Source organism: Trachemys scripta, chromosome 1, assembly GCF_013100865.1.
Source record: "Trachemys scripta elegans isolate TJP31775 chromosome 1, CAS_Tse_1.0, whole genome shotgun sequence".
NCBI classification, from domain to species: domain Eukaryota; kingdom Metazoa; phylum Chordata; order Testudines; family Emydidae; genus Trachemys; species Trachemys scripta.
The window spans coordinates 191,214,414-191,238,140 of NC_048298.1; the positions used below are offsets into that span (position 1 = coordinate 191,214,414).

Sequence of the window (23,727 nt, forward strand, 5' to 3'; positions counted from 1 at the left end):
GTGGGAGAGACTGGGGATACATGTGGCAGGGGGCATAATTGCACACATATGGGGAAGAGGCAGGAATGTCCCTGTAAGTGCTGTCCCATATTAATATCCTTCATTCTTGGGAGGGTCCAGCTCTCACCTGAGTTCCTCAGCTCTTTTGGAGAAGATCTACCACGGATGAAGCCAGGGCTCTTCATCACGGAGGGAGATGGCTCAGCAGCTGAACTGCTCTCCCTCGCCACTATGTGAGCGACACCTTGGAACATCCTGGGGGACAGAGCCCAGCCCCGCATCTGATGGGCTTCCTGACACAGGAAGCAGAATGGGATTCCTCTTCGTGTGACGATCTAAGACCTTATGACAAGGGCGCCAGAACCTTCGCCCTCCCAACTTCTACAAGGCCAAAGTAGCAGAGGCAGAGACAACCTGTACCTGCCAATAGTGGGGGAGGGCCACAATTTAAATATCCCCGTCCCCCCCGCAAGCAGCTCTTCCCCATTACCCTCAGTCTTCCCTCCTTGCAGCTCCCAGCTGTTGCTCTTGCCTCTCCCTGTTGAGTGCAGTTCCCAACTCACCAGCTCCAGCAGCTGCTGCGCCAGGAGGAGGCCCAGCCGCACCATGTGACCGAGCGGGGCTGGCAAATAGAAACAGAAGTCTGGGGGCATGTGACCCTATGTACACCACCACCCCCCCCGCCGCCGCCGCTTCGCCTCTGGGCAGAGGAATTAAAATACTACTTAAATATCCCACAGAGAGCGCATTGCAGAAGGCCTGAGCTATTGACTATTTGTCAGTTTAGCCCTTGGGCAGGAGCCCTGAGCCACAGACTTCTTACTAGCCTAGCCTATCCCCCATCCAGGAGGCCAGAACTGCCACTTGCCCCATAGCTCAGCTGCAAACCATAATAACTGAGCACCCCACTTAATGCGAGCACCAATTCCCCATTGCCACTGAAGGGGGCTCCTCAAAGGAGACCCGAGGGAACCCTACACATCCGGATTCAGGATGGGACAATTTTTCAATATCTTGAAATGTTCATGGGAAGGGAAAAACCATTTCCCACCCAGCCCTAATAATAATGATACTTTTGCATCTGAGAGGGGGAATGAATTGGGGACCTTGGTGCTGGGGACCCTCAATGGGAGATTAGCCTGGCAGAAAAAACAGAATTTGGGTGGAGAACCGGGGGGAGTGTGGAAAGAAGAGAGAAGAGGCCAGGGAGCCTGGATGGGAGTAAGGGGAAGTAGAGAAGGAACCTGGAACTAGAGATGCTGCATGGAGAGGAGACGACCAGGACAAAAGAGGCTGGAGGCTGAAGAGACAATGGATTGAGGGGAGTAGGCTCAAGTTTGTGTGTTTGGGGAGATTGACTGGGATTGGTGAGGAAATTGGTTTTTGAATGTGCGGGGGGGGACATTAAGACTGATTAGGTGCTGATTGGTGGGGACTGCCGGCAGGCGGGAGGCACCTGGGGCTGGGGAGCAGATGGGGGGCTGCTGACGTATTACTGTGGCTCTTTGGCAATGTACATTGGTAAATTCTGGCTCCTTCTCAGGCTCAGGTTGGCCACCCCTGCCCTATATAAATACAACATGTGAGAGTAAATGCAACACTGATTCTAGAAACATGAATTCCATTGTGAAACTAATTTACAGTGATGCTAAGGATACTCTTTCCAGTTAGTTTCATTTCCCCTGGTTACTGCCTGAGAATGTGGATGGAGTGAGTGACAAAAGTGTAAAAGAAAGAAAATGTATTGCATTGTAAAATCAATTCACAGTGCTGCCACCAGTGGTAAGCTTTTGAGTTACTTTCATTTCTCCTGTTTTCTGTCATGTATTGTGGGTGGAGATGGTGACAAGCTGAAGAACAAAGACATTCTGTATTAGATAGTTTCCTCTTGAACCGAGCTCAACACAGGTAGGAATTTTTCTTTTGCCTCTTTTCAGTAAGTATTTAAAAGTTTGTGGGTATGTTTAGTTCATCTCTTTTCATAGCTAAGTGTGGGTAGGCTGGTAGACACTGCAAGGAAATCTGAAATAAGAGAGAGGACTAAATGAGTTACTGGGCATAGGCATTTCCCCTGTAAAATTATCAGTATCTCTATCAGCATACAGATTCAGGATACAAAATAAATACAAAGTTTGTTACCTCTTTATGAGGATGTGCTGGGAGCCAAAGTTTTAAATTGTTAAAGTAATGATGCATTTTTAGATGAGTGTGTGTGAGAGAGAGAGACAGCCTGGATAATCCTCTAATAGTTTTCAGTGCTGTGAACACTGGTCCAACTTTCATCTCCTGTGGGAGGCTGTGTGAAGTTAAAGTATAGCAAAAAGGATGGGCTTTAGACATAGGCATAGTTTGACTTCTATCTTTGGGAGGTGTAGGTGGGGGCTTAATATTATTAATAGTGGGTATAGGTCTAACTTTCAGATTTACCGATTGACAGACCCCCTCCACAGCCTCACAGACACCCCTGCACTTGCATGGGGACCAACCACCCCCCCATATCCCATCCCCCCTACCCCAAGGAGGGACCAACAGACCTCCCCTTCACCCTCCAGGAACCCCCTGCACCCCATAGGGACCTCCCTAGATCCTGTAGCCCTGCCTGGGAAGGGACCAACAGATCCCCTCCCCAGATCCTGCCCCCTCCCACCCCTCACTCTCAGAGATTATCTCCCCCTCCCCTTGCATGCCCATAGGAACCCCCCCAGATCCTGCACTCCTGCAGACTCCCCCATACTTCATAGGGAACCCCCATGGACCCCGACCATCCCAGGGAGGGACTGACAGGCCAACCCTGCATCTCCTCACTCTTGGGAAGGACCAACAGACCCCTGCCACACTCCCATTGGGAACCCCCCCAGCTCCAGCACCCCCTGCCCTAGGAAGGGACCAATGGACACCAATACACACTCCACCCAGTGACACCCTCCCTGCACCCCTCCACAGGGAATCCCCCAGGGTTCCACACACATCCTGGGGAGGGCTCGACAGAACCCCATACTCCCCCCTGCCCGCACACTCCCTTTAGGGAAGCCCCCAGGATCCAGCACCCTCCTATAAGGGACCCTCCCCCAGATCTCGCACCACCTGCCTGGGGGAGGGACTGACAGACCCACGCCCCATAGGGAACCTCCCCACGATCCCACACCTCCTAACCAAGGGAAGGACTGATATAGCCCCCCCATACTGTCCACGGGGATTCCCCCCAAGATACCTCCCCCCACTCCAGGGAGGGCCCAATAGATGCACCCCTCCCTGCAGACCCTCCTGCACCCTGCAGGGACAAACCTGACTAACTCCACTTTTGCCACCAGGAAAGGGGCAGGACCCCAATGTGAGTTCCCCACAACTAGGATTCCTCCACCTGCCCACCCCACAGGGGGATTCCCCCTGCCAGGCAACTGGGAGGTGGTGAAGAGCAGGGGGATCCCCTCCCTGACCCCACACTCCTCTCCCCTTCCTGTTGCTGGGGGAGAATCTCTCTCCCTGGCCCCCCACCAGTCTTTGTCCCCCCCATTTGGGTGGAGTGACACCCCCCATGTCCCCTGTTATCTGATAGTGATGCCCCCACAAGTCCCTGCCCCCCCACCTGGGCGGGGTGACACCCCGCCATGGCCCCTTTTATCCGAGGGTGTCATCCCCCCCACCAGTTCCTGCCCACCCATCTGGAGGGATGCCTCCCATGTTTCCCCATAACCTAAGGATGACACATCTGGAGTAATGCATCCCCCACTCCCTGCCCCCACAATCTCTGGTGGCGATGCTCTCTACATCCCCCCTACCCAGGGATGATGTTCTGGTAGCTAGGGTGATACCTCTCCAGTCCCTGACTCCTCACCCCTCTCCTCACTGCCCGCACTGGGGAGTCTCTGCCCCTCCTGGGCTTCTCAGGGGGCAGCAGCCTCCTTGCAAGAGTCCCCGCAGGAAGGCACTGGTGGAAGCACTGCTGGGGAGTGGAGTCCCCAGCCTCAAAGGACTTTGCCCAGCAGAAGCGGATTTAGAGTTAGTGTGGCCCTGTGCTCAGCTTCATTTTTGCTCCCCCCGCCCTTCATTTTTTTCTGCATTCTCCTCCTGGGGCTCAGGGCTGGAGGTGGAGGGTTTGGGAGGGAGTTAGGGTGTGGGAGTGAGCTGGGACTGGTGGTGCAGGGTCTGGGTGGGAGTTAGGGTGCGTGAGGGGGCTCAGGGTTGGGGTGCAGGGTCTGGGTGGGAGTTCATGTGTGGGAACAGACTGGGGATGGGGGGGTCTGGCCAGGAGTTAGGGTGTGGGAGGGGGCTCAGGGCACTTACCTGGGCAGCTCCCCTTTGGTGCGGGGAATTCAGGTGGCTCCGTGCTGCCCTGTGTTTGCCCACAGGCACCACCACCCACAATTCCCATTGGCTAGGGTTACCATATTTTAATTTTTAAAAAGGAGAACACTCCATGGGGCCCCGGCCCTGCCCAACTCTGCCCCTTCCCCGCCCCCAGCCCCGCCCCAATTCTGCCCCCTCCCCTGAACGCTCCGCCCCCTGCTTCTCCCTCTCCCCTGCTTTTGATTCGCGGGAAGCCTGAAACAGGGAGGCAGCAGGTGGGCTGGGGCTGGGGTGGGGTGCGGCCCAGTCCGGCCCCCCTGGCCGAGCGGCTCCCTCCGGCGGCCAGCAGGCCCAGGCCAAGAGGCTCTGGCCCCGGCGTCTCCCGCCCGGCTCGGCTCGGACCCTGGGGCACTGGCCCCCGGCCAAGTGCCCGCGCCCCCCCTCCCCCGGCCCAGCACCGCGCTGGCCCCGGCCCCGGCCAAGCACCGCGCCTCCGGCCCGGCACCGCACCAGCCCCCGGCTCCGGCCCCCGGCCCAGCACCACGCCGGCCCCCGGCTCCGGCCCCCGGCCCAGCACCGCGCCGCCGGCCCCTCCCAAGCACCGCGCCGCCGGCCCCTGCCGAGCACTGCGCCGCCGGCCCCTGCCCCAGCAGCCCTGGCCGAGCACCGCCGGGCCCTCCCTCCCTATTTTTCCGGACATGTCCGGCTTTTTGGGATTTCCCCCTGGACGGGGATTTGAGGCCCGAAAAGCCGGACATGTCCGGGGAAAATCCGGACGTATGGTAACCCTACCATTGGCTGTAATTCTCGGAGTCACTCCCCGCCAGGAAGGGCCGGAACGCAGGGGCTTTAGGGGCTGCAGCCCAGGCTAAGTGGGCCCCAGAGCCCTGGGCTGCAGGCTTCAGCCCCTAAAACTCCGCCCCCTTTCTGAATCCAGCCCTGCGAGCACGGGCTGGAGGACTCAAGTGGAGCAGGGGCAGCCACGCAGCCGGAGAGAAGCAGCAGTTTCCCCATCAAAGCGCCGCTTCTCTCTGGCCGGCTGTGCCTCTGCCCTGTGCTCCTTCCGCCACCCGCACCTTCTGCATGCTCCCCTGAGACTGTGGGTGAGCCTCCCTCCCTGCTCTTCTGCTCCCCACAGCTTCTACCCCCGCAGCCCCCCTCCTGTGGAGCAGCCCCCCTGCAGGAGGTGCGCCGATGCTGAGCTGCCCGAGTGCCCGGCCCTGGAGCCCCCTGTTGTTGGGGAGCCTCATGCCAGGGCACTGTGTTTCATGGTAAATCTGCCCCTGCTGTCCAGGACACGGGAGCTCAGCAGTGCATTGTGGTAGCTATCCCAGTATGCAATATCCCAGTATGCAAGTGGCTGCAGTGTGCTTTTCAAATGGTGGGGTGGAGTGTGATAGGGAGTGTGTTGTGTGTCTGTGGGGGAAGAGACAGTGTGTTTTGGGGGGCAGAGAGTGTGTCAGCATGCTGTCTTGTAAGTTCAGACAGCAGCAGACCCACCCCCCTCACCTCTCTCTCTCACACACACACACACACGCACAAACGCCTGCCTCTGCAGCAGGAGCAGTCCACAGTAATGGTTTGCTTTGTGTCCCGGAGCAGATGAGCATGCCGGCTGTCAGAAACGGAGCTTTGAAAGGGGATATCCGCATGCCTGCAGCCAAGTTCAAAACAATGACCAGAGTGGCCACTTGACTTCAGGGGATTATGGGACGTTTCCAGAGGCCAATCACAGCACAGTAATGCAACACATTGTGCACACTGACACTTGGGCATTTCAGCCAGGGCGCAGCAAGCTCTATGCTTCTCGTGGGGGTGGATTACCAGGAGCGCTCCAGCCCCGGAGTCCAGGCACTTTAAGTGCCTTGCCAGTGTGTACACCTCAGGAGTTAGGGTGCCTAGGGCTGATTTTATGTACTCTAACTTGCAAGTGTAGCCAAACCCTAAGATGACAGGAGAGAGATCTCCCTTTGGCATAATTAAACCACCCCTAACGGGCAATGGGAGAAACTCCTCTCCCGACATAGCACTGTGCACACTCCCATTTATGCCAGCGTAATTTATGTCACTCAAGGGGCTGGAATATTCACACCTCTGAGCGACATAAGTTTTATTATTATAAGTGGTAGTGTAGACATGGCCTAAATGTAGGCCCTTTCTTTTAGCACCACAGCTCCAAAACAGCCATCGGAAAGTGAGCCGGATTCTAGTTAGGGTCACATATTAAAAAAAACTTGTTAATTAATGCTTAATTTTCATTACTAATAATGAAATCAGTGGGTGCTATTTCAGTATATTTAGGAATGGATTCATGACACACTGGGAGATAAATACATAAAGGTGAAGGAAAAAATTAATCCAGTACTATATTGATGAATGGGGTTACAGGTTGCTCTGGAAGGGAATAATGTGTGACTTTACTAGCAGCAGTCCTGTCGACAACAACAAAGGGGCGGGAAAGAAGGAGGAGAGAATTGTGGAATACTTTTGAAAAATAACTTTTTTTCACAAAATTTGAAAAAAATTCAGCCAGCTCTATAGCTAGTTAAAAAATGACATTTTTTTCAAAAAATTCCTCTATTAGTTTGTTTATTTTTTTCATTTTCAAATGTTGTCCCTATTTCAACCATGTATTTTTCCTTGGGTGAGATATCTCCACTGATTAACAGGGGTTTTCAGGAGCATTTTGGGACTGATTGCTACCCAGTCAAGCTCAGCTGCCTCAGGGCCAGGACTGAAGGCCGGCAAAGTGTTGATTTAAGGTGAGTTTAACAATGAAGTTGGACATGTACAACTTTTTCTTGTTCATGAAGTATAAAGAAACCCTAAATGGTTGGGTTTTTTAAAAAAGTTCTATTTTTTTTCTCCCCTGCTGGTTTCATGCATTAGAACTGTAACTAATGTCAAGTCTAGTATCAGGGGGTAGCCGTGTTAGTCTGTATCTACAAAAACAACAAAGAGTCTGGTGGCACCTTAAAGACTAACCAAGGTTAGTCTTTAAGGTGCCACCAGACTCTTTGTTGTTAATGTCAAGTCTAGTCTTCCCCATTTTGCTATAGGCTTGTTTTAGAAGACCCAGAAGTCTGGATCGGCCATTGATTAAAGGGATGAGGGTTATGATACTTCCACTAAAGAATTTTTCTTCTTACTCCTTTTTTCAAGCATCTCAATTAAGTAGGTTTTTAATAAAACAAACGCCCCCTCCATTTTTAAACCAACCACATTAAAGAAAAAAAAAAATCACTGCCTCTCTCAGTCTATTGCCATAGTAACTGAGATCATAAACCTCCTGTTTCTCCAGCCATTCAGATATTTTTCCAGGAAAAGGAGGGGAGACAAAACCTGAATTTTTACTACATTAAAACTAAACAGGAAAAGAAAAAAGAAAAAACTTCCAGTTCTCCTTTTCACAATATAATGCAGCAGAAAGGCCACAACCCCTTTTTTGTTCTTTTACAGGCCATTTTTAAGCAAAGGGAGTGTCCCTAAGAAGCAGAGCCAGCCACTAGTTGTCCAGATTTGTCCTTTTGAAAAATGAAATGGCCTGGGGCTGACACAAGTAGCTGGGGCGCAATTTAAGGAGGGTGGAGAGGCTCCTCCTTCCCCTCCCGAGTTTTGCACCACAGGTCTAGTCGCAGCACACGCCCCAGCCCCAGTCGGAGCTCTTACCTGCTGCACCATGCAGGCAGGTCCCCTCCTTCAGGAGCCGGGGTTGTCTGGTTGTGGCACCCACAGTCAGTTTCCTCCACTGCACTAGGGCCTCTGGGGATGGGACAGGCAAGTAAAGAGTCAGTCAAGGTGGAGGGGAAGCACAGGGGCCCCAGTTGTGGGGGGGAAGAAGCAGAGAATCCCCAGTGGCCGGGGGGGGTTGGAACTGGTAGGGTGGGAAAGGGGAGTCACTCTAGGGAGAGGTGAGGGCCCAGGGCTGTGCCCTGAGGGAGAAAAGACGCTGGGGCAAGGATCCTGAGGGTGGGGGAGCTTAAAAAGGGGGGCCTAGGAGCAGTTAAGTGGGTCTTGGGGTCTGTTTGCCTGAGAGAAGCAGGGAGCACCCTCACCTCTCCCTGGGAAGAGGCTGAGGACAGACCCCACTAAGCTAATGCAGTCTCTCAACTGACTAATGTGCTCTCTGCCTTCCTCCTCATCTCTCCTACTTTAGGGTAACCTTAGGGTTACCATCCGTCCGTATTTCCCCGGACATGTTCGGCTTTTGCGTCTCTAAATAGCCATCCGGGAGGAATTGGTAACAAGGTTAAAATGTCTGGGGTTTTTTTCTCCCTCGCCTCCCTCCCTCCCTTCCATGCAGAGTGTGGCTGCTGATTGGGCGGCTGGGCTGATTGACCCACAGTCTAAAGCAGTTTTTCCAGGATCACTCCCAACACAGTCAAAAGAAGCTTTAACAAGACTGCAACCAACAGAGTCAAAAGGAGCTACTGCAGTGCCACACCCTTGCATGCAGAGTGCACCTCCAGAGTGGAATGAGATGATTCAGAGACAGATAGCAGCAGCCCAGTGTGCGGAGTCTGAGAAATATCAAGAAGAGATGAAACAGCAAGGGGGAATCCCTGATCTCGAAGAGCAACAGAATGAGGCAAGTCGGATACTTGGCACTTGAGTGAAAACTGACACCTCTTCTGAGATTTTAATGCTCAGCTGCTGCTGTCATTTAGGGCTGAATTTTCAGCAGTCTGACTTCACTTCTGCACACATGATTTGCAGGCACGGATCAAAATAATTCTGTCTCTGTGTGAGAAAGTCTGGGCACTAATCCTGCAAATACTTATGCACATGTTTAACTTCATGCACATGTGTAAATCCCTTTGACTCGTATAATACTTTGTAAATCATATGTGTAAATCTTTGCAGGATCGGGGTCAGGTGCTCAGTCATGTAATTACTAAGGGCATGGCTACACTCAGGGCCGGCTCCAGGCACCAGCATAGCAAGCTGGTGCTTGGGGCGGCACATGGAAGGGGGCGGCACATCCGGCTCTTCGGCGGCGGGTCCCTCAGTCCCTCTCGGCAGGAAGGACCTGCTGCCAAATTGCCGATGAAGAATGAAGCGGCAGCGGTAGAGTCGCGGCCTAAGTGCCGCAGATCACGATCGTGGCTTTTTATTTATTTTTTGGCTGCATGGGGCGGCAAAAACCCTGGAGCTGGCCCTGGCTACACTTGCAGATGTAGAGCGCTGTGTGTTAAATCAGCCCTCGGAGAGCACAGTAGGGAAAGTGCTGCAGTGTGATCACACTGTCTGATTCAAGCACACTGGTGTGGCCACATTAGTAGCTCTTGCAACGCCACAGAGAGCAGTGCATTGTGGTAGCTATCCCAGCATTCAAGTGGCTGCAACATGCTTTTCAAATGAGGGTGAGGTGTGACAGGGAGTGTGTTGTGTGTATGTGGGGGGAGAGAGAGTGGGTTTTTGGGGTGCTGAGAACGTGTCAGCATGCTGTCTTGTAACTTCAGACAGCAGCAGACCCCCCTCGCTCCCCCCTCTCTCACACACTCACAGCAAGCAGCATTCCACAGTAATGGTTGTTTTGTCCCGGAGCAGATAAGCATGCCGGCTGTCAGAAACGGAGCTTTGAAAGGGAATATCTGCATGCCTGCAGCCGAGTTCAAAACAATAACAAGAGTGGCCACTTGACTTAAGGGAATTATGGGATGTTTCTGGAGACCAATCACAGTGCAGTAATGCAACACCTCATTCACACTGACGCCCGGGTGTTTCAGCCAAGGAGCAGCAAGCGCTATGCTTCTTGTGGAGGTGGATTACCAGAAGCGCTCCAGCTGCAGAGTCCAGGCACTCTAAGTGCCTTGCCAGTGTGGACTGGTCGAGAGCTAGGGCGCCTGGGCTGCTTTAATGTGCTCTAACTTGCAAGTGTAGCCAAGCCCTAAGATTTGCACCTGCATTTCATTTACAGATTTAAAAAAAAAAAGAAAACAAAAGTAGGCATCCAAAATAGAAGGGCCACAGCCTAACTCCAGCTTTCCCCTAGAATGTATACCTTAATGAATATTCACAATAAGAAACTTTAAACAGATATTATGGGATTTGGGTTTTTGTTCTTCTACACGAGGCTCCAGTGTATTCAACAGAAATTGGTAGAAATACCAAGACTCTTATTTAATGTTTCCTATGTTTAACACTGAGAAAACCAGAATAGACTTTTGAAAAATTTATACTAAAGTTAATAAAGCAGTTAGATAAAGTTATTAGATAATAAGCATTGCAGTTATGCTCCGGGGGTTCAAAAATATTTTCTTCTGGTGATAAGTATTGTTTTACTTATCACTAAAGATAGCTATTCTGTATTTGTCTTTTCATATATTTATTTCCTGAAATAGTGTTTTTAATTCAGGCTGGGAGATAAGAATTTAGCTCTTTATCTCTATTCACAGATACCAAATTTTAGATTAAAATAGGAAACTGCCTGACCTGTTAAATCATAAAATTAGGGCTGTCAAGCGATTAAAAAAATAAATCACGATTAATCACGTGATTCATCATGCTGTTAAGCTATAGAATACCATTTATTTTAAATATTTTTGGATGTTTACTCATTTTCAAATATATTAATTTCAGTTACAACACAGAATACAAAGTGTACAGTGCTCACTTTATATTTATTTTTTATTACAAATATTTGCACTGTAAATGTATGATGCATTATAAATAAATGAAAGAAAAAAAACTGCAGTTACCAAAAATAACTGAACAAAGTACATTTGATGGGGTGTTGTTCTTACTTTTCTTATTGTGTATTCACTTACTTGCTAATTTATAAAATTCAGTAATTTGCAATAGATATTTCAGCCATTGGTGCAAATTAGCTAAATTTTGCTGAATTTACAGAAGTGTGTTTACCTTGTCAAGAATACTACAGAAGGCTTGTAGCTCACAGTACTAAGCGAGTGGTCTGGTGGTGTGAAGTATAGTTTGCTGATGATGTACATCATTTATGGCATAGACATGTTTAACTTCGCCTGATTCTGTGAAACAAGCTCAAATTAAATGAAACACTATTCTTACAGAACACAGAACACACCTTGTACAACTATTATGAGGAGAAAATCCGTCCCTGTATTGATCTCATTGACTCCCTGAGAGCGCTCGGAGTTGAAAAGGACCTGGCTTTGCCAGCAATTGCAGTGATTGGAGACCAGAGTTCTGGAAAAAGCTCGGTTCTAGAAGCCCTTTCTGGAGTCTCTCTTCCTAGAGGCAGTGGTAAGAATTTACCTTTCACCTTTTCATCTCAGAAATCTGCCTCTTCCCCGAGTCGCAGTGGTGTGTTTCTATCTGATATTCTGTAATTTATGTCAGTTTGGGGACACTGAAAGTTGGGTTTAGATTCATCCCTGACACAACCCAAAAAAATTTGTATTTTCCCAATCCCATCATACAGACAACACTGTTATGATGAGAACTGTGCGGCAACTGGAATATCCCTTTTGTGGGAAATTCCACTGTTTTGAAATTTGCTTTCATTCCATATTGGAAAACAATATCATATTTCAGACTTAATTGTGAAACAATTTTTGGAAATGTTATTTTGGGTCAATTGAAACATTTAGATTCAATAACATCGAAATGTTTTGTTTCAATGTTGATTTTATGTTCTATTATAACTTAGAATATAAAATAAAAATTGAAACAAAAAGTCATTTGAAATGAAAAAAAAAACCAAAGTCAATAGTTTAGATTTTTCTAAATTAAATTTTGGTTAAGTCAAGACATCCCCCTGCAACATAAAGGAGAGATGACACAGAACTGGGGGGCTGGAAATCAAATCAGTGTCTTAGATGTCTGTATACTAATGTGAAAAGTATGGTGAATAAGCAGGAAGAACTCAAAATGCTAGTAAATAAACACAACTATGACATAGTTGGCATCAGACAGACTCGGTGGGATAATATGCATGACTGGACTATTGGTATAGAAGGGTACAGTTTGCTCAGGAAGGACAGGCGGGGAAAAAGGGAGGAGGTGTAGCCTTATATATTAAACATGTATACACTTGGACTGAGGTTGAGATGGAAATAGGAGACAGAGTTGTTGGAAGTCTCTGGGTAAGGATAAAAGGGGTAAAAAACAAGGGTAATGTCATGGTAGGGGTCTACTACAGACCACCTAACCAGGTGGATGAGGCTTTTTTTAAACAACTAACAAAATCATCCAAAACACAGGACTTGGTGGTGATGGGGGACTTCAACTACGCAGACATCTGTTGGGAAAACAACACAGCAGGGCACAGATTGTCCAACAAGTTCTTGGAATGTTTTGGAGACAATTCTTTATTTCAGAAGGTGGAGAAAGCTACTGGGGAGAGGCTGTTCTACATTTGATTTTGACAAATAGGGAGGAACTGGTTGAGAATTTGAAAGTGGAAAAATGGGTGAAAGTTATAAAATGATAAAAGTTCATGATTCTAAGGAATGGTAGGAGGGAGAACAGCACAATAAAGACAATGGATTTCAAGAAGTCAGACTTTAGCAAACTCAGGGAGTTGGTAGGTAAGATTCCATGGGAAGCAATTCTAAGGGGAAAAACAATTGAAGACAGTTGGCAGTTTTTCAGAGAGACATTATTAAGGGCAGAAGAGCAAACTATCCCACTGCATAGGAAAGATAAGGCTTAACCAGGAGATCTTCAATGATCTAAAAATCAAAGAGTCCTACAAAAAGTGGAAACTAGGTCAAATTACAAAGGATGAACATAAACAAATACCACGAGTATGTAGGGACAAAGTTAGAAAGGCCAAGGCACAAAACGAGATCAAACTAGCTAGGGACATAAAGGGTAACAAGAAAACATTCTACAAATACATTAGAAGCAAGAGGAAAACCATGGACTGAGTAGGCCCGTTACTCAATGAGGGGGGAGGGAATACCAACAGAAAATGTGGAAATAGCAGAGGTGCTTAATGACTTTTGTTCCTTCCTAAATAGAGTACAATCAGTTACACACATACAAAATGGGAAATGACTGCCTAAGAAGGAGTACTGCGGAAAGGGATCTGGTGGTCATAGTGGACCATAAGCTAAATATGAGTGAACAGTGTAACACTGTTGCAAAAAAAGCTAACATCATTCTGGGATGTATTAGCAGGAGTGTTGTAAGCAAGACATGAGAAGTCATTCTTCCGCTCTATTCTGTGCTGATTAGGCCTCAACTGGCGTATTGTGTCCAGTTCTGGGAGCCACATTTCAGGAAAGATGTGGACAAATTGGTAAAAGTCCAGAGAAGAGCAACAACCAACCCTCCCTGCCCCCAGCCTCTTACCCGCGCTGCCTGGAGCACCGGTGGCTGGCGGTGCTACAGCTGCACCGCCCAGCTGGAGTCAGCCACGCCACCGCGCAGCACAGAGCACCAGGTTAGGCCAGGCTCTGCAGCTGCGCTGCCCCAGGAGCTGGCAGCCCCACTGCCCAGAGCATTGCACCAGCGGTGGGGCGAGCTGAGGCTGAAGGGGAGGGGGAACCGCAGGGGAGGGGCCGGGGGCTAGCCTCCCAGGCCAGGAGCTCAGGGGCTGGGCAGGAGGGTCCCACGGGCTGTAGTTTGCCCACCTCTAGACAAACACCTGTCAGGGATGGTTTAGAATTAGATAATACCTAATCCTGCAAGGGACTGGACTAGATGACCTCTTGAGGGCCCTTCTAGTTCTGCAATTCTATGAACATTTTGATTTTGTTGAATCAGCATTTTCTGATTCAGAACATTGCTGGAAATTGTCAGAAAATTTTTGACCAGTTCAAGTTATGACTATATCCTTGAGCAGTAAGTCACTTTTTCCAATCAGGTGGGAAACATCTAGAAGTGTTCTACTAGGTAAGAGGGACTATTTGTGGTTCAGAAGGATGCCCATCCTTACTCATTACAATAAATAAAAAACAAACAAACTGCAAACTCCCTACCAGTTGAAAAAAATCTCTCAATTCCTCAGTAAATACTTGAATTTTTATCACTTTTGCTATAGTATATCTAATTTTTGCTTTATCATTATGATTGATCTACACAGATCAGGAAACATATTAAGGAAACATTTTTAGTTCAAGAAATGCATTTGTTTAGATCTCTTCATAACCAGCACCCAATTCCAATCACTGAAGGATATAAAGGGGACTTGATACTTTAGCAAAAAGAACAGGAGTACTTGTGGCACCTTAGAGGCTAACAGATTAACTCCCACCTGTTTATGCTCTCTGTATGTGTGTATATATATCTCCTCAATATATGTTCCATTCTATATGCATCCGAAGAAGTGGGCTGTAGTCCATGAAAGCTTATGCTCTAATAAATCTGTTAGTCTCTAAGGTGCCACAAGTACTCCTGTTCTTTTTGTGGATACAGACTAACACGGCTGCTACTCTGAAACTTGATACTTTAGCTTAGTCATGTTTTCAGGGGGATTGCCACATTCAGTGAGTATGTTACTGAAATTCCCCAAGAAATCTAATACACCTCCACAGTTTCAGGGTGGCTCATATTTGGTGGGCAGTAATGTCTCAAGTACATGAAACTATTTTCTGATAACATCCGGTATTTTAGTGTATTCTACACCATCCCTTACGCCAAGATGCAGCTTTTAATTTTGTTTTCTAGAGGTTCTATTTTCATATTTAAAATAAAGTTTTCCTTCGTCAGAACTACAGAAAGATTTTAAACACCAACCAATGCCTTAGAACAGTGGTTTTCAAACTTTGGGTCGTGACCCAGTACTGGGTCACAGAATGCAAGGCACTGGGTCGCCTTGCTCAGCACTCAGGGACCCTGGTGGCCGGCCAGTAAAAACTAGTAGTCCCTTCCTGTTCTGACACCGTGCTGCACCCTGGAAGCAGCCAGCAGCTGGTCCAGCTCCTAGGCAGGGGGGCCACGGGGCACTGCACACTGCCCCCACCCCGAGCACTGCGGTGCCTGAGGGCAAGAGCTGTGTGGAGCCAGACCTGCTGCTGGCTGCTTCCGGGGCACAGCGCAGTCCGCGGTGCCAGGAGGAGACGGGAAGCCTGCCTCTGCATCCCGCCTGCGCCGCTGACCAGGAGCCACCAGAGGTAATCCTGTGTTTCAACCCCACGCCCCAATCCTCTGCCCCAGCCATGAGCTCCCCCACAAAACCGGAGCCCCCTCCTGCACCCCTGTCAAGGCTGGATCCCCACTTTGAACTTTAGGGTACAAATGTGGGGGCCTGCATGAAAACTTCTAAGCTTAACTACCAGCTTAGCTCTGGTTCCGCTGCCACCATCAATTTTCCCTCCCTGGGAAGCCTTGAAAAACCTTCACCAATTCCCTGGTGAATACAGATCCAAACCCCTTGGATTTTAAAACAAGGAGAAATTAACCATTCCCCCTCCTTCCTCCCACCAACTCCTGGTGAATACAGTTCCAACCCCCCTGGGATCTACAACAGGGAGAAATTAACCATCCCCCCTCCTTCCTTCCACCAACTCCTGGTGAATCAAGATCCAAACCCCTTGGATCTTAAAACAAGGAAAAATCAATCAGGTTCTAAAAAGAAAGCTTTTAATTAAAAAAAAAGGTAAAAATCATCTCTGTAAAATCAGTATGGAAATTAACCTTACAGGGTAATCAAACTTAAAGAGCTCAGAGGACTCCCCTCTAGTCTCAGGTTCAAAGTACAGCAAACAAAGATAAACACTCTAGTAAAAGGTACATTTACAAGTTGAGAAAACAAAGGAAAACTAACACACCTTGCCTGGCTATTTACTTACAAGTTTGAAATAGGAGAGACTTGTAGAAAGATGTGGAGAACCTGGATTGATGTCTGGTCCCTCTCAGTCCCGAGAACGAACACACTCCCAAACAAAGAACACAAACAAAAGCCTTCCCCCCCCAAGATTTGAAAGTATCTTGTCCCCTTATTGGTCCTTTAGGTCAGATGCTAGCCAGGTTACCTGAGCTTCTTAACCCTTTACAGGGAAAAGGATTTTGGAGTCTCTGGCCAGGAGGGATTTTATAGTACTGTACACAGGACAGCTATTACCCTTCCCTTTATAGTTATGACAACCCCAAACCCCTCATCCCCAGCCCCATCCCAGAGCCTCACCCCCCTGCACTCCAACCCCCTGCCCCAATCCAGAGCCCCCTCTGACACCCTGAACCCCTCATCCCCAGCCCCACCCCAGAGCCTTGACCCCCTTCCCGCACCCCAAACCCCTGCCCCAGCCCAGAGCCCCCTCCCACACCCTGAACCCCTCATTCCTCACCCCAACCCTCTGCCCCAGCCCTGAGCCCCCTCCCACACCTCTCATCCCCAGCTCCATTGGGTCATGAGCATCAACAATTTTCTTCAACTAGGTTGCCAGAAAAAAAGTTTGAAAACCACTGCCTTAGAACATCTGTTGCACTTCTCCCTCTGCATATCTTTACCATGGGTTGGTATATCTCCCACTTCAGCTAGCTGAGGAGCATGTATCAGTGCAACACTCCTCCTGCAGCATTAATAGCAGAGGTAATTGTGTGGAGTGAAACCTTTGAAAGGGAATCAACACTGTTCCCTATCCAGATAATAGCAACCTTTGTCCCAAAGAACATAAGAATGGCTATATTGGGTCAGACCAAGGTCCATCTAGCCCAGTATCCAGTCTTCTGACAGTGGCCAATGCCAGGTGCCCCAGAGGGAATGAACAGAATAGGTAATCATCAAGTGATCCATCCCCTGTCGCTAGGGTGACCAGACGGGACAGGGGGTGGGGGTTAATAGGTGCCTATATAAGACAAAGCCCCAGACTGTCCCTATAAAATCAGGACATCTGGTCACCCTGCCTGTCGCCCATTCTCAGCTTCTGGCAAACAGAGACTAGGAACACCTTCCCTGCCCATCCTGGCTAACAGTTCCTTATTTACTCTCTCCACACCAGTCATGATTTTATAGACTTCAATCATATCCCCCCCTAAGTCGTCTCTTTTCCAAGCTGAAAAGTCCCTTATTAATCTTATTAATCTCTCCTAATACAGAAGCCGTTCCATACCCCTAATAATTTTTGTTGCCCTTTTCTGAACCTTTTCCAATTCCAATATATCTTTTTTGAGATGGGGCGATCAAATCTGCACATAGTATTCAAGATGTGGATGTACCATGGATTTATATGAGGCAACCTGATTCTTTATGCCTTATCATCTATCCCTTTCTTAATGATTCCCAACATTCTGTTTGCTTTTTTGACTTCCGCTGCACATTGAGTGGATGTTTTCAGAGAACTATGCACAATGACTCCAAGATCTCTTTCTTGAGTGGTAACAGGTAATTTAGACCTTGTGAGGGTTTACGCCCCTAGTTGCCGGGCAGTACAGCCCAATGGCCAGAGTCTATAGGATCGCCCCTGGTTGCTGGGCGGTACGGCCAAATGGCCAGAGTCTCTCCCACTCGACCGGGCCCCGGCCTGCGGCCCTAACGACGACGTAGGACCTTGCCACTGGCTTAGCAGGGGGGTCCTACCAAAACACACGGAGGCTTACCGGGGGTAAGGTACAAGTCCATCACACACCCCCGGGTGTGTATAGCTTCCTCCTGGCTTGAGAGTTGGGGTCTCCCATGAGTCCCAAGGGTCTCCGCGGGTCTCCAGGTCCGTCACCTCCTCGGGCTCCTCCCACAGCAGGGCTTCGTGCTGGCCAGGAGAAGCTTCATTTCCCAGCAAGTTTAAGGGTGGTGGCTGGTCCTCTGCAGGAGCTTCCCCTGCGGCCGTCAGCCCAGACTGAGCTGAAGTCCCTCCTTTTATACTCCCAGAGCACTTGAAGCATGCCCAGTACGAATGGGGCGGGACTTCCTCCGTCAGAGCTACTGGTCTGACGCTACTGGGGCGGGGCTGGGCTGCTCCGTGACAGACCTCATCATTTTATATGTATAGTTGGGATTATGTTTTTCAATGTGCATTACTTTGCATTTATCAACATTGAATTTAATCTGCCATTTTGTTGTCCAGTCACCCAGTTTTGTGCAATCCCTTTGTAGCTCTTCACAGTCTGCTTTGGACTTAACTATCTTGAGTAGTTTTGTATCATCTACAAATTTTGCCACCTCACTGTTTACCCCTTTTTCCAGATCATTTATGAATATGCTGAATAGTACCAGTCCCCGTACAGACCCCTGAGGGACACCACTATTTAACTCTCTCCATTCTGAAAACTGACCATTTATTCCTACCCTTTATTTCCTATCTTTTCACCAGTTATCAGTCCATGAGAGGACCTTCCCTCTTATCCCATGATAGCTTATTTTGCTTAAGAGCCTTTGGTGAGGGACCTTGTCAAAGCCTTTTTGAAAATCTAAGTACACTATATCCACTGGATCCCCCCTTGTCCACATGCTTGTTGACCCTCTCAAAGAATTCTAGTAGATTGGTGAGACATGAGTTCCCTTTACAAAAACCAGGCTGACTCTTCCACAACAAATTATGTTCATCATGTGTCTGACAATTCTGTTTTTTACTAGAGTTTCAACCAGTTTGCCCGGTATTGAAGTCAGGCTTACTGGCCTGTAATTGCCAGGATCACCTCTGGAGCCGTTTTTAAAAATTGGCATCACATTAGCTATCCTCCAGTCATTTGGTACAGAAGCAGAATATGAGCCCTGTGCTTACACAGGAGGACACCCATCTGCAGCTCTCATGACCCAGGCAGCAGTATGGGCATGCAAAAGACCTTCTGACAGCATATGCTGAAGCTAGTGTCTAAACGGGAGACACATGAATTGCTCTCCAGGTATTTACGAAAGACACTATGTTAAAGCTCTGCAAAAGGTGTTGTTATTCTGAGCCACTTTACTCTGTCTAACAACTGAAGAACTTTGAGCATTCTTCTGTATACTGTGGGAAAAGCTACATTCTGTGGTGTGCTCTGTACCCATTCAAAGTAACAAGGATGATCGTTAACAGAATTAACTCTCTTTATGGACAACTGCAGGTATTGTTACCAGATGTCCCTTAGCACTCAAACTGAAAAAACTGGCTCCTCAGCAGGAATGGAAAGGGAAAATTAGTTACCGGGATATAGATGAAGAACTCCATGATCCCTCAGTGGTGGATAATGAAATAAGAAAAGGTAAGTGCTATTTATTGCATTCTGATTTAATTTATCAGATCCTCCTTTTTATCCTCTATTCCCTTCTGTTATGCAGCATAACATTTCCCAAATTAACACCCTGATCATCAGTGCTGAGAATGCCAAGAATACAGGGAGCCACATTCACAGTGGCGTTGCAGCATTTTACATCAGAAGTGATTTGCTCCAGGAGTTTTCAGACCAGCTCAGGCCATAGTGTATCCTTGCACTTGGCATTGGCCAATACCTAGTATTCTAAGGGAAGACAAAAAAACATGTAGCTAGCTAGTTGTAGTGTTCCACCTGATGGGAGAAAACATCTCTCCTACCCCTAAGGGCTATCAACTTACGCTCCCAAGCTTCACGTTTCATTGTCCTTGTTGTCGTAGCTTGCATACTTACATACATCGTTACTGGTGATAACATTGTTTGGTTTTAAGTATATGTCACTGTGCCTAAGTGGGACATAGCTGCAAATGCCAGCTCAGGACAGACTGCTGAGAAACAGAGGAGGCACACTCTAAACTGGTGGTTATTCTGTCATTAAAGTTTATCTAACCAGTAACAAAAAGTGAGTTCTTGTATCATCATACTGGTTAACAAGAAGCCAAAACCACAGTTTCCTTAGGCATTCCAGTCCCTGGCTCACCACCCAGACCACTGAACTTTATGATGAAAGGTTACTGAAAACCAGATTCACCATACATAAGGTTCTTCTAATTCCAAAGGGTCAGACACACACACCAGGTCAAATTATAAACTTTAGCATTTTACCAAATACAACACAAATGCCAATCCTTTAGTAATCTAAAACTAAATGTTTATTGATATAAAAGAAGAGAGTTATTAAATGATTAAAGGAGCATATACAACTGATTTTAGAGTCTGTAGGTCAGGATCATAGCAGTGATGGTAAGTCTGCTAGCTTGCAAAAAGTCTCTCTGGATCACCCAAACAAGTTGGAGGTCATCAGTCCCTTGTTCAAAGCTTCCTTGTTAGAAATCACAGTCCAGAGGGGTGAAGTAGGAATTTAGACAAAGTAGTGATGTCACGTTATCCTCTTTTATACTTTCAGCCCATGTGCCTGGAAAGTTACTAGCAATAAGATGGATTCTTAGGTCGCGTGTCCTTATCACATGTCTTGCTGAGTCACTGGGCAATGATTGCCTCAGTGCTAGGGTGACCATACATCCCATTCTGGCAGGGACAGCTGTCCCGACTTATTTGGCAAAAGCGGGTATTTGTCCCATTTCTTCTTGTCAACTTGATCAGTTGGCAAGAGCAAACATGACAAATTCCCGCTTTTGTCAAAAAAGGTGGGTACAGAGGAATGTTTGGGGCGGGGGGGGCAAGCACGGACACCAGCCCTAGCCTTTGGCAAATAAGGTCACCCTATCCAGTAAGTGTGTTGCTGATCGCCTGAGCCCTGCCTGCCCCCCATGTGGGGAGGGGGGCTTGGGCGAGCGGCTTGGGCCAGCTTCCTGGGGAGGAGAGAGAGGGCCAGCCCTGCGCCATATCCCGTCTTCCTTTTTGGAAATATGGTCACCGTACTCAGTGCCCTCTGAAATGTCTACAGGAGGAACTCACTGGCTGAGTTGAGTCTCTTCAATGGCCCATCAACACATGGATGGTTAGACCTGATGGAAATCTGATTTGTGGGGCGGGAGGTTACCCAGGAATACAACACATGTTTGAGATACAAATACATAGCAAATATTCATAACTTCACATACAAATATGATACATGCATATAAACAGGATTATTATACTTAGCAGTCTATTGTCTAAGTCTATTAAATGTATACTATGATTCTGTATAAACGGAAGGTGACCATGTAGATCACTGTTGTTACCACTGTTAGAAAATGACCATAAATTTGTACAAAGTATTTCAATAGAATACTTTACATGAAATACTTTGTACAAATTTATGGTCATTTTCTAACACTGGTAACAACAGTGATCTACATGGTCACCTTCCTTTTATACTGCATATAGTGTACATTTATTCTCTAAGGTTTTCAAGAAATAATAAAAAAAAAATTGGTACGGGAGCGAGGTAAGTGACATAAAAGTCAAATAAGCTAATTATGCATCTGAAGGTTTCTCATGAGAAATTATTTACTTTGGTATCAAGAAATAGCAGCAACACACAGCTATGAAATGATGTAGTTATGTTGAATTAACAAATCAGTTGCAGGTACTAGCAGGCTTCTGTGAGATGGTGTTTGATTTAGACAGTGTGGTCTGATAGTTAAAGCAAAGTACTGGCACTCAATATCCTTCCATTCTGTTCATGGCTCTGCCACTGATTTGCTATATGACCTTGGACAGGTCACTTAATCTCTGTGCCTCACTTCATCCATTTATAGAATGTGTATAATAATCCTTTGCTACCTTGCATGATTGTCAAGGATTAATTAATGCGTGTCCAGCATTTTGAAGATGAGGAAGCAATTGTGTAAATGCTAAGTAGTTTATTGTATCACTATATTATTATTTTTATAAGCCATCTCCAGATATTTGATTTTTGTACATTGAGATTTCTGAAAGTTTAATTCAGAGACCAGGAATCGGCAACCTTTGGCACGCAGCCCGTCAGAAATCCACTGGAAGGGCCGGGATGGTTTGTTTACCTGCAGCGTCCGCAAGTTCGGCTGATCTCAGTCCCCATTGGCCTGCAACGGCGAACCGCGGCCAGTGGGAGCTGCGATCGGCCAAACCTGTGGATGCTGCAGGTAAACAAACGGTCCCGGCCCACCAGCAGATTTCCCTGATGGGCTGAGTGCCAAAGGTTGCCGATCCCTGTCACAGACAATGTATTCTTCAATTTTTATTAAGGCTCAAATCCTGAAAAGGAGTCTATTGATTTCCATAGGATTTTTGCCTGGGGGGGATTGTTCCCCAAAATGCTTTTCTAAAAAAAAATTTTAAAAATACAAAAAAAACAGGTGGCAACAGGAGCTTTCCAGTTCTGATATGTGCTAATCTGAAATTCCCATGATGAGTTTCTAAACTTTGCTTTTCCTCTCTTTCCCTTTCCTCCTTTGTAGCCCAGGATGCAATGGCTGGTGAAGGAGTGGGCATTAGCCAGGAATTAATTTCCCTAGAAATTAACTCCCCGAATGTTCCAGATCTGACGCTGATTGATCTTCCAGGGATTGCTAGGGTGGCTGTGGGGAATCAGCCACAAGACATTGGAGAACAGGTAATGCACATACATGTTCTGAGCTAGGAAACAGTAAAGTTACATTAGTAGGGATCTAATGCACAAATTATCTTAAACAGAAGGTTTTACTGGAGGATCTAGACAATAATGTTCTATCCAGTTCACTTAGCTCATAACCAGAATTAAAGATGTTGTAGATAACAGACAGGACAGTTATTGATGGAGGAAGTGCTGAAAAGAAGTGTGGTGGCCACTTAAAAATGTCTTTAGTTTTGAGCTATCCTTTTGCTGAATTTTGTCTGTAGAGCTGACCAGCATATGTTTCATTCTATCTAGTGTATTCTTCTACAACTGAGGATCATGTTGTGTAGTAAGGAAAAGACAAACTGGCTCCATTATTAATTTTACTGTCTCTCAGTGCTTCCCCACATAATGGATCAAATTCTAACTTCAGCGGCGTTATTGCGAATTTACAGCAGTGTAAATGAGAGTAGTATTTGACCCATTTTTTTCTGAATCGTGTAGAACACTTTATGGAGTGAAAGAGATAATGCATAAAGTAGAAGTGAGTGATGATTTTCCCGTCTTTATTATAGAAAAGGTAACAAACTAAAATGTTTTTAATTCAAATAAGAATTCTGCAAAAACAAGGCCACTTATAATGTAGCCCTAGTGTTAGCAGGAGCTTAAGGGATGGATGGTGGTATACAGTAGATATGTGTATTAGTACCTCCTCCACAATACATGTAAATGGTAAGCTGTAATGAGAGTTGCAAAGACTTGACAAATGTCATCAAAGGTTAATTAAATGAGAAGGGTTTGGCCATGTATTGCAACAGTGTCAAAGATAATACAAGTGGGCTCCCTTATCCAGCCAGAATGCAAGAAAACAATCACTTTATTTTGTGATGAAATTACTATAGTAATTTGTACAACTCTACTCATTTTATCCAGAATAAAATGGTTGGTGTGACACCAGCTGCACATGTCAATTGTCCTGAATGGCCCACGTTCTCCAGATGCAAAATAAGGGAGATAAAGCATCTTACTTTTTGAACGTGACAGAAAATGTTGTTGAAGGGAAATATAGAAGACAAGGGAAGATTTATGGAAACTCAGATAGGATAATAGTGACATGAATTCAATATAAGTAGAGCTGTGTGAACTTTTGGCAACACAACACAAAACCATGAGAAACTCTGATCTTTGGGATTCAAACATGG

At 47.1% G+C, this 23,727-nt stretch overlaps 1 protein-coding gene across 1 annotated transcript in view; it reads left to right on the forward strand.

Annotated features, from left to right (window-relative positions):
- Nucleotides 1-23,727, forward strand: part of LOC117877349 — a 132,482-nt gene that overhangs the window by 94,231 nt on the left and 14,524 nt on the right. The window contains 4 exon segments of the mRNA XM_034770428.1: nucleotides 8,669-8,875; nucleotides 11,319-11,511; nucleotides 19,198-19,335; nucleotides 22,389-22,543. Of these exon segments, the coding sequence (XP_034626319.1) occupies nucleotides 8,669-8,875; nucleotides 11,319-11,511; nucleotides 19,198-19,335; nucleotides 22,389-22,543 (693 nt within the window).